Source organism: Parus major, unplaced genomic scaffold (assembly GCF_001522545.3).
Source record: "Parus major isolate Abel unplaced genomic scaffold, Parus_major1.1 Scaffold330, whole genome shotgun sequence".
NCBI lineage: Eukaryota > Metazoa > Chordata > Aves > Passeriformes > Paridae > Parus > Parus major.
The window spans coordinates 61,746-72,898 of record NW_015379280.1 but is presented as its reverse complement, the minus strand read 5'-3'; the positions used below and the strand labels follow the sequence as shown (position 1 = coordinate 72,898).

At 53.5% G+C, this 11,153-nt stretch overlaps 1 protein-coding gene across 1 annotated transcript in view; it reads left to right on the top strand.

Moving 5' to 3' along the window:
- Positions 1 to 1,382: 1,382 nt before the first annotated feature.
- OTOF (otoferlin) overlaps positions 1,383 to 11,153 on the top strand; it is a 61,500-nt gene continuing 51,729 nt past the window's right edge. Inside the window, exons 1-2 of the mRNA XM_015616029.2 lie at positions 1,383 to 1,855; positions 1,980 to 2,191. Coding sequence (XP_015471515.1) covers positions 1,682 to 1,855; positions 1,980 to 2,191 — 386 coding nt within the window. The 5' untranslated portion in view covers positions 1,383 to 1,681. The remainder of the gene's footprint in view (positions 1,856 to 1,979; positions 2,192 to 11,153) is intronic.

Genomic DNA, 11,153 nt, shown 5'->3' with positions numbered 1-11,153 from the left:
TCCATTAAAAATCCATTAAAAATCCATAAAAAATCCATAAAAATATCCATTTAAAATCCCCAGGGAAAAACCAACCCCTCCCCAGCTCTGCAGGGAATTTTCTCCTTCTTCATTTTCTTTCCCATTCCATTGTTTCCAACGGGAATTTCTCCTCTTTCCAACCCACACCTCCTAATTGCACTCGCGAGGGATGATCCCACTCATCCCACAGACCTTTTGCTTTGTTAGATCCTTCGTTTTTTCCCTGCCTCAGAAGGATTTTTTTAACCCCCAAATCCAGCTGGAAAAGGAGATTTTTAACCCCAAACAGCTGAAAATGTGAAAATCTGAATATTCCAACTTTTATCCCTGTTTTTTCTCCTCTTTTCCTGGTTTTGGGGTTTTTTTTGACATTTTCCAACAGCTTGGGGGAGGGGAGATGGGAAAATAGTTGTGATAGACTCAAATTTGGAATTTTTTTCCCCAAAAAAAGACCAAGTAAGAAGAGAAATCAATCCAAAGCTCCATTCCCAGCTGGGACTGAGTCACCCTTCAGCTGTCACGTGCAGGATCCCCGTGGAATTGTCGCTCTCCTCCCAATCCTTGGATTCCCCTTCACCCCTGCACCTCCCCTTCAACAGGAACGTGGAAAAAAGGGAGGATTTCTGCAAGAAATTCCCACATCCCCCATTTTTAAACCTTTCTTTTCCCCCCCTCTCGTGTGCGTGCGTGTTTTTATCTGAAATCCATTGTTTTTGCACCCAAAATGACAGAGAATTTCTCCATGGAAGCGGAGTGGAGGTGGAAAAGTGATTTTTCCTTGGACTTCGATCTCGGCAGCAGCTGTTGGCTTTTCAAAAGAGACATTTTTTTAAGAGAGGGAATTTGGGCCTTTCTGGGGCTTTTTCTCTCTTTTTTTTGCGATTTGCTTTGTCCAAATCTGAGCTTTTTAGAAGGATTTCAGCCACAGAAGCAAATCCCATGGATTTGATTCCGTTTGAAATGCAGGGAAAGGTTTTAGGCAGGAAAAAGGAAAAAAAAAAAAAATAGGGAGAAAAAGACTTGAAAGCTCCAAACCTGAATTTGCTGCAGCCTGGAGTGATTTGGGAATGGCCAGATGGAAAAGGGACAGGAATTGACTCGGAGCTGGTCCATCCCAGGAGGTTTAGAGATTGGATATGGGATATTGGGAAGGAATTCCTGGACAGGAATGATTTGGGAATGGCCAGATGGAAAAGGGACAGGAATTTACTCGGAGCTGGTCCATCCCAGGAAGTTTAGAGATTGGATATGGGATATTGGGAAGGAATTCCTGGCTGGGAGGGTGGGGAGGGGCTGGGTCGGAATTCCCAGAGAATCCCAGAGAGTGTCCAAGGAAAGGTCGGGTGGGGCTTGGAGCAGGCTGGAATAGGGGAAGCTGGAATGGGAATGGGATGAGTTTTAAGGTCCCTTCCCACCCAAAGCATTCCAGGATTCCGTGATCCATGGAAGCTTGGGGTGACACAGCCAGTGCCAGCTCCTTCGTGTCCCTGAGTCCCACCACGGCCACACTGGGACATCCAAACCGGGACTGATCCAAGGATTCCCAGGGATACCCATTCCCAAAAAAACCCTGCCCTGCCTGGAGACAGGACCGGGCTGGGGTAAAGCACCACAAATCCATGGATTAGCAGTATCCCAGGGGGAAATTCCCAACAAAGTGATGGACCAGAGAGCACAGCTCCACCAGGAACCGGCTCCAGCTGCTCCCAGGGTTTGCAGCTCTTCTGGGATTTCCCTTCTCCCGGCTCTCCTGCAGCCGGTCCGGGATGCACCGGGAATTCCCGGTGAATCAGGACCGTGGTCAGATCCTCTCCGACCACGAGCTGCTCTCCAGGTGACCAGGAACAGAGAAACTTTGGGATCAGCAAGGCTAAAACACCCAACAGCCGATGCTCTTCCCGCTTTTTGGACTTCCCAGGATGTTCCCCGGGTGCCGACGGTGTCTCCCTGTCTTGCAGACCAGCATCTCCATAGAGATCCGCTACCAGGCTCTGGATGGCACCGTGGGCACCTGGAATGACAAGGAATTCCTGGAGACGCCCAGCGTGCACTCGGAAGGGGATGGAAGGTATTCCTTGGAGACCGACAGCCTCCTGTCTGGCCACCGGCACGGCTCCGACGTCTCTCCCGGGAAATCCAACCAGCAGTCCACGGAGAGGAGCTTCAGGAGGTAACGGGATGCGGAGCTCTTGGATGTGGGATTGGGAGGGCTTGGATCGTCGGGAGGTGATCCCAGTGCTGCTCCAAGGGGAATCTCCTGCCCTCGCAGGATCCATGGAACAGCTCCAGGTCAGGGTGGGATCCAGGTGGGCCCAGCAGCTCCTGGTGCTCCAGGACAGAGCTGAACTTCCAGGACTGTAGCACATGGACAGGAATCATCATTCCATGCAGATCCCGAGGGGATAAAAGGTCTGGACAGAGGTCAGGGCTCGCTGGTGGATCCATGGAACAGCTCCATGAGGGTTGGATCCAGGTGATCCCAGCTGGATCTCCTGGTGCTCCCAGCTGGATCTCCTGGTGCTCCCAGCTGGATCTCCTGGTGCTCCCAGCTGGATCTCCTGGTGCTCCCAGCTGGATCTCCTGGTGCTCCACAGCTGGAGCTGAGAGTTCCAGGACTGTAGCACATGGACAGGAATCGTCAATCCACCCTGATCCCAAGGGGATGAAAAGACCTGGACGGAGGTCAGGGTTCGCTGGTGGATCCATGGAATAGCTCCATGTGATGATGGGATCTAGGTGGTCCCAGCAGCTCCTGGTGCTCCCAGCTGGATCTCCTGGTGGTCCCAGCTGGATCTCCTGGTGGGCCCAGCTGGAGCTGAGAGTTCCAGGATTGTAGCACATGGACAGGAATCGTTATTCCATGCAGATCCTGAGGGGATAAAAGGACTGGACGGAGATCAGGGCTCGCTGGTGGATCCATGGAACAGCTCCATGTGATGATGGGATCTAGGTGGTCCCAGAAGCTCCTGGTGCTCCAGGACAGAGCTGAACTTCCAGGATTGTAGCACATGGACAGGAAGCACCATTCCATCCTCCATCCATGATCCAGAGGGGATGGAGGGTCTGGCTCCTGGCCAGGCCTCACCGGTGGGATCTCAGGTGTCCATGGGGGCTCCCAGGATGGAGGTGGCTCCAGAGCAGCCCTTGGGATCTCAGTCGCTCCCCAGGATAAGCGAAATCCCACACCAGGTGATTCCTGCTGGGAATTCCTGAGGAATCCCAGGGTGGGACAACTCCAGTTGTTCCAAGGGAAGTTCCAGTTTTCCGTTCCTTCAGGGATCTGTAGCTTTGCTTGGGATCTGCCCCTGGATGGGAACAATCCCAGGGACTGAATCCCGACATCCCTGGACAGGAAGCTGCTGGGAGCAGTGGGAATCCCAGCCCAGTGACTGGGAATGCTGCAGGTGACTCCGCTGGGATAAAGGGAGAGCTGGGACCAGTTCTCCGTGAGCCTGTGGATACTCAGGGCACCATCCCTGGAGGTGCCCAAGGAATTCCTGGATGTGGCACTCAGTGCTCCGGACTGGTGACAAGGGGGGGCTCGGGCACAGCTCGGACTCGATGATCCTGGGGGGATTTTCCAGCTTCTGGGATCCTGTAAATCCAGGAGGGATTCATGGAATGCTAAGGTGGCTTTCCAGGCAGCTTCCCACAGTTCTTGGAGTTGTGTTGTCCAGGGTGGCTTTGTCCGTGGGAGCTCTGGGAGCTCTTGAATCCCTTGGAAAAGGGAGCAGTTGGAAGAGGGGAGACATCAAAGCCCTGAAGTTTCTGGAATTCTTAAGGAATTCTTAAGGAATGAGGAAGAGAGGCTCTGGAAGTGGGACAGGGGGACAGTGAAGGCAGAGCTGGGTCCTGGTGTCACCCACGGCTCCCTCGGGAATGCCACATTCCCCGTCTGCTCCCCATGGATCAACCGCTCCCACGGTGATGGATAAAGGAGGGCAATCCCTGTATTCCCAAACCATGGAATCACAGGATATCAGAACCGTTCCGGCTGGAAAACTCCGAGAGCACCGAGCCCAAACATTCCCCCAGCACCGCCAAATCCCAAAATCCACACGGGAGCCCAGCCTGGAGCTGCGAATCCAAACAGAGCCCTTGGAATCAGCTGCTTTTTCCATCCCGTTTTCCCCCGTTTTGGAGCACATTCCATCTGGGATTAGCACTTTATTGTGGCCAAAAAAAGAGGGAAAACAGCTTTTTCCCCAGGGATGGGATGGAGGAAGAGGGAATATCCCTCTGATTGCTCACATCCCTCCCAGACAGTTCATTAACTGTGGGAACTGGGCTGAATCCAGGGAATTTTCAAGCAAATTGGAAGTGCGGCTTCGTTTCCCGGCTCAGCGGGAATGTGCCGATGGATTAACCAGGCGGATGCCGGGCAGGGAGCCGGGAATGGCACGGCTGGAAGTGAGGGGGGGTCTGGGATGGGATATCAGGGATACCCACCTGTGCCACTGGAATTTGGGGATGCAGGGAGCACCATGGATGCTCCATCCCTGATGGAAGTGTCCGAGGAAAGGTCGGACGGGGTTTGGAGCAGCCCGGGATAGCGGGAGGTGTCCCTGCCCATGGGACAGGGTGGGATTTAAGGTCGCTTCCCACCCAGAGCAGTCTGGGATTCGAGGATTCCAAGGAATTGGAGGATGCTGCTGGGATGGCTCCAGGAGGGGTTTTCCAGTTTCTCATCAGATGAATCCTGTGGGATGCAGCTCTATGGGATCAGAGCAGAAAATGAAGGATCCGGGGAGAACCTGGAGCCGCTTCCCCACCCTGAACGGGCTCCAGGAGAGCTGGAGAGGGACTTGGGACAAATGATGGAGGGCCAGGAGCCGGAGAATGGCTTCCCACTGGGAAAGGGCAGATTAGGGTGGGATTTTGGGAAGGAATTCCCGGCTGGGAGGGTGGGAAGGGTTGGAATTCCCAGGAAAGCTGCGGCTGCCCCATTTTAGGAAGTGTCGTGGCATTTGCTGAGCGTGGGACGTGCGGAGCCGTGTCCTGGGTGGGGGCTCCAGGAATTGGGAACAATTCCTTCCTGGAAAGGGTTTTCCAGCCCTGGCCCAGCTGCCCGGGGCAGGGATGGACCTCCAGCCCTGGTGGGATTTCCAATCCGTGAGGATGTGGCGCTTGCAGACGTGGATTAGGGGCAGTGCTGGGGATGGCGGCACTCAGAGAGCTTTTCCAACCCAAAGGAGTCAGAGATTCCATGGTTTTGGAATCCCGAATCCCCAGAAGGGCAGGGCTGATGCTTGCGGTGTTCCCAGCAGGATGGAAGAGGACGAGCTGTATTTCCACAGCGAGGATGAGCTCCTGGGAGAGGGGGATTCCCTGAGCCAGGGATCCCTGGACACGAGGTAGGGAGAGGCTCCGCAGTGCTGTGCTGCTCCTTGCCTTTTCCCGATGGATCTCCCGCAGGAATTCTCCCTGAATTCCCATTCCTGGGCTGCTGGTGGGGAGGAGAAGAGATGGAACAGGCAGAGCAGCAGCCTTGGAATGGGACCCCGGATGGAGATCGGGATCCCGGCTGGGACAACTTCGAGGTGCCCTCCTGTCTCCATGTCCTGCTCCCAGATCCCGGGATCAGCCGTTCCCATGGGAATGAGCTCCCTGTGTGTGCATGGAAGTTTGTTTGCTGTGGCTTTTCTTGGAGTGACAAAAAGAGTTTGGGAAGGAGACGGAGAAAGGGAATTTCAGGCAGAATCCCAAGGATCATCCCAAGAGGAGCTCAGCCACAGGAAGAAGCATTTTGGGAAAAGCTCCCGAATTCCTGTGGGATAAGGGATTCCAGGAAGGAATCACAAAGGGGCTCATAAAAACAGGATTTAACACCGGCTCTGCCTTGGATAGGGCAGAGTTGGACCAGGTGATCCCTGTAGGTCCCTTCCAATGGAAAATATCCTGTCCCAATCACATCCCAATCCCGTCCCAATCCCATCCCAATCCCATCCCATTATCCCAATCCCGTCCCAATTCCATCCTAATCCCATCTCAATCCCGTCCCATTATCCCAATCCCATTATCCCAATCCCATCCCAATCCCGTCCCAATCCCATCCCATTATCCCAATCCCATTATCCCAATCCCAATCCCGCCTTTTCCCTGGCTGGGCCATGGATTCTGTCGGATATCCGGGCAGAGCCCAGACTTGGGCCTGGATCGTCCATCCCAGGATTCCTGCTCAGCCTGGATCAATCCTGGCTGGGAAGGGCAGGAATTCCCCCAGCCCTTTTCCTGGGAAGTCAGGGATGAGGGAGGATGTGGAGATAAAAGCTGGGAGAGGGAGATTCCCAAGGCAAAGCCGTTTGAATGAGGTTTTTAGGGATAACAGGAATAGGGGCATCCATTCGAGCAGCAGGAAGGGGATGACGCAGGGAATACCGGGAATTCCCCAGGATGGGAAAGGTTTATCCCCCATCCCAAACAATTCCCAGCTCTCAGCATCTCTGGGGGCATCAGGGGGGGTTTCATCCCTGTTTTCACTGAGAATTCCTGAAGGATTTTGCTCCAAGGAATGCCTGGCCTGGGACACGTGCTGGAATTTGCCAGGAATCCAAAGGAAAAAAAAAGTGGGAATAAAAGAAAAGGAAAGTCAGGGGTTCCATATTCCCGTTTTTGGGAAGGGTCCAAAAGCGCTTGGATGTGAACCATCCCTCGGAATCCAAGGAGTTTGGTTAAAATTCCCTTGGGAACAAAAATGTCACAGCTCTTTGGAAGGCCTTTCCTTCCCCATACATTCCCGATCTGGGAAAAATCCGGATTGGAAGAACAAAAATAGGAATTTCGGTGTTTCCAGACTTCTGTTGGGAAGCTGAGAGGGATGGGGAGGGTGCCCATCTCGGCCTTCCTCATCCTCATTCCCAATCCCATTCCCTGCGGAGAACCCGAGCGTGTCCCGGCACGTCCTTCCTCCGGCCCAGGGATCCCTCTGGATTCCCGGTTTTCCACACGATGGAAGGTTTGTGGGATACACAAGGAAAAGTGGGATAAGCAAGGCACAGAATTCCCTGTCCTGGGAATGTCCCAGGAGCAGCCTCAGGGATCACGGGCCAGGCCAGCGCACAGCCCTGGAGGCCGGGAATTGCGAAACCGTGGAATATTCATGGAATATTCATGGCATATTCAATGTTTAAAGCATGGAAGGGACCTTAAATCCCGCCCCTTTCCAATCCTGACACCTCCCACTGTCCCAGGCTGCTCCAGCCCCAGGGATCCAGGGACAGCCTCAGCTGCTCTGGGAATTCCATCCCAGCCCCTCCCAGACAGGAATTCCTTCCCAAAATCCCATTTAATCCAACCTTTTGTTGTTTCAAACCTTTCCCCCTTTTCCCGGTATTCCATCCCTAATCCAAAACCTGTTTCTGGATGCGGAGACTTGGTTGAATTTCCATCTTTTCCAATGACTAATCCCACGCTCCCAGGAATTCCCTTCCATGTCCTGAATTCCTCCCACCCAGCTCAGAGCTCCTTTTCCACCCGGAGAATTCCCGGGAATTCGGGCACAGAACCCAGGGAGGGTAAAGCCTGGAGATCCCGGATTTTGGCAGCTCTGGAAGCAGAGGAAGATCCCTCTCCGGCAGATCCAGGACATCCCTGTCCCATTCCCATGGAGCAGAGCATCCACATCAAGGATTTTGGGAATCGTGTCAATTCCAGGGGAAGCAGATCCATCTTTTCCTGTGCTGCTGCTGGATCCAGGCCGATCCCTTGCTCTGACACAGGAATTTTGCACCTCCGTTCCCTCTTTCCCAGGATGTCTCTGGGAATGTGTGACCCCCCCCGTGCCCGCAGATCCATGGTGGACACCTCTGCTTGGGAATTTCCCAAAACTGGGGAATTTCCCTGTTGGCAGAACCCCCCAAGGAAGGAATCCTGCAGCTTTCCAAGGGATGGGAAGGAATTTCTCCAACTGGGATGATGGCAGAGCTTTCCAAGGGTTTCCAAAGGCTGGGAATTCCCCTTTCCTCCTTCCAGGAATCCTGGCATAGGGTACAGCACCCGCCCATTCCCACTTTTCCTTCGGGATCTGAGCAAATCCATCCCAAAGGAAAGGAGGGAGTGGGGAAAGGAGATCAGGCAGGATGGAACTGCTTGAAAAAGTTGGAATTTTGGCCAAATATCCCCCAAAATCCAGTCTGGGACAAACCTGGATCCTTTGGACAAAGTGGGAAGTGGCGTGAGGGGATCCTGGGATTCCAGCCATGCATGGAGTGCTTTGCTGTGCCGGAGTGTTCCCAAGTTTTTCCTGGATTATAAAGCAATGGAAGAGTCCTTTATCCTCACATCACAGCCAGAATTTTTCCTCTCTCCCTGTAAATTCCCAAGCCTTGGAGACGAAGCTGAAGAAGATCAGCATTCCAGGTAAATTCCCAGTGCAGATCCACCCCCCTCCAGGGCTGATCCACCTCCAAAGTCCCAGCCTCCCAAAGAAAATTCCTTAAATCCAGGAATACGCATCAATCCGTTAGATTTCATTTTTGTGCTTCCCTGGGGGATCCCAAGTTCAGAATCTGCTCATCCCATACAGAATCCAGGGATGAAGGAGCCAGGAATGGGAGGTGGGAGCTTCCCATGTTCCAGGTCTCTGGAATGGCTTCGGCTCCTTGATCCATTGGGAGCTTTAACCAAACTCATCCATGAAAAAAAATCACGGGAAGGGATCCAGAACAGGGAAATAAAGAGTTAAAAAAAAATCCAACCTGGATAGAAAAAAAATCCCAGGATATGGGAAGACATTGGAAATGGAACAGGATCCTTCAAAAAGCTGGACTGGTGCTCCAAGGAGCAAAACAGAAAAGAACAGGAAAAATTGGATATTGGGAAGGAATTCTTCCCTGGGAGGGTGAAGAGTGGCTGGGATGGAATTCCCAGGAAAGCTGTGGCTGCCCCTGGATCCCTGGGAATGTCCAAGGCCAGGCTGGAGCTCCTGGGATAATGGGAGGCGTTCCTGCCCATGGAATGGGATGAGCTTTTTTAAAGCCCTTTCCCACCCGAACCATTCCGAGATTCTACAATCCCACGATTTATTCCCCGGTGCAGACTGGCCCTTGGATTCCCAGGAAAAGTCAAGAGGGATGGGAACTTCCAGAGGCAGCTGAGGAATTGCCAAAACCTGGCTGAGCCCAGCTCCCAACCCCCCGGAACCTGAGATCCCGGGAAGCACCATCCGATAGGGGCCGTCCCTGAAATATTCATGGCCGGGACAGAGCTCGGAGCTGAAAGGAATCTGCTCCCGGTGAATTATTGATGGAAGCTTTTCTTCCGTGTCCCGGCGGATCCGAGCCTTGTCCGACCGCCTGTCGCTAATTATCCCTCTGGCACCTGCTCCAAAGTTGGGATCTGTGCCAGGCATGGGAGGACTTGGGATGAAAATCCCCCACAGGCTGCCCAGGGCCTTCCCATTCCCATGTGGAAGTGGCGATTGGGGATGTGGATCAGCGCTGGGAATGGCTGGGATTTGGGATAGTGGGAAATTCGTCCGTGTCCAAATAGATAAGAAGGGGCCAAAATTCCCAAATCCATGTGGCGTTTGGGCACGGATCTTTGGGATGTCACAGTGCCACCACCAGGATGAACGGGAAATTTGGGATCCTTTCCATCCTGGGGAAAAAAGCCCCACTCAAGGTTTTCCATCTTTTTTTCCCAACCCCTCCATTAAGTTTAATTAAATTACATTGATCATTTAACTTGCCATTAAATTCCCTGGGAAAAAAAATGCATCCCAAGGATCCTGAAAATCAGGGAAAGGTTCAAACCAATGGAGCAGGTTCTGCTCTGAGTCCCAGGGCAGAGCTTCCAAAACCTGGAGATTTTTCCTGGATTCTGGGAATGTCCGGGTGGAGGAGCTCTCCCAGATGGAGCAGGAGCAATGGACAACGTTGGAAGTGCTGGAGACAGCTCCTCTTCCTCATGCCGGAAGTGCAGATCCGGCATCCAGCTGGGATTTTCCCGGGAATAAGGGGGAGTGGAATGCCCTGGGCTGGAATCACAGCTGGAATTCCCTCCCTGGAGCAGCCGGAGCTCGGACACGGCCCCATCCTCCTGGGAAGGGGTGTCCCTGCTCCCACAGGAATTCTGACACCGGGATTTGATTGGAATTTTTTTCTCTCCTTCTCTCCGGTGCCTCATCCAGGATTAAGTTTAACGATGGATACAAGGCAGTGGCAAGGTACCAAAATGTCCTGGTGGGAGGGATCCCAGATTTCTGGAGGTGGGGAATGATCTGGTGTTTTGGGGGAATCCCAGTTTTGGGGGATTTCTCCCATTGCAGCCCATCCCACAAAGAGGTGCTGGTCCCGGCACAAAGCCAGGATTTGGGATACGGATCAGCTGCATCCTGTGCTCCCTCTGCACCGGGATACCGGGAATTGTGGTGCCAGGACACAGGGAAAGGCTTCCCACCGCCAGAGGGCGGGGATAGATGGGATTTTGGGAAGGAATTCCTGGCTGGGAGGGTGAGGAGGGGCTGGGCTGGAATTCCCAGAGAAGCTGCGGCTGCCCCTGGATCCCTGGGAGTGTCCAAGGCCAGGCTGGAGCAGGCTGAGATCGTGGAAAGTGTCAGGATTGGAATGGGATGATCCTTAAGGTCCCTCCCACCCAGAGCATTCCTGGGATTTGAGGATCAGCCCCTCCCCCCGTCCCGCTCCCGTGGGCTGGGGGTGCCTGTGTTCGGTTGGGAATGTTCATTAATTCCTCACCTTCCTCCTGCTGGCTCCGTCTCCTCCCAACAGCGAAGACCCGGAAGATCCCAGGTATGGGACGTGGTGTCCCTGCTTCCCTTTGGGAATGGTGTGTGCATGGGCGGGAGTGGTCCCTGCATGGGGTTTGCATCCCGGGAAAGGGAAAGGGCCTTTTCTGGGATCACCCACCCCTGGGATTCCCTCTGTCCTTCCTAATCCCAGCAAGGACAAAACTCCTTCCAGTCAGGGACTGCAGAAGGGGCTCCCAGAGTCATCTTTGTATTCCAAGCAATCCGTGGATCCATCCTTCCTTCCATCCTTCCTTCCATCCTTCCTTCCATCCATCATCCATCCATCCATCAGCCATCCATCCATCCATCATCCATCATCCATCCATCATCCATCATCCATCCATCATCCATCCATCATCCATCATCCATCCATCATCCATCCATC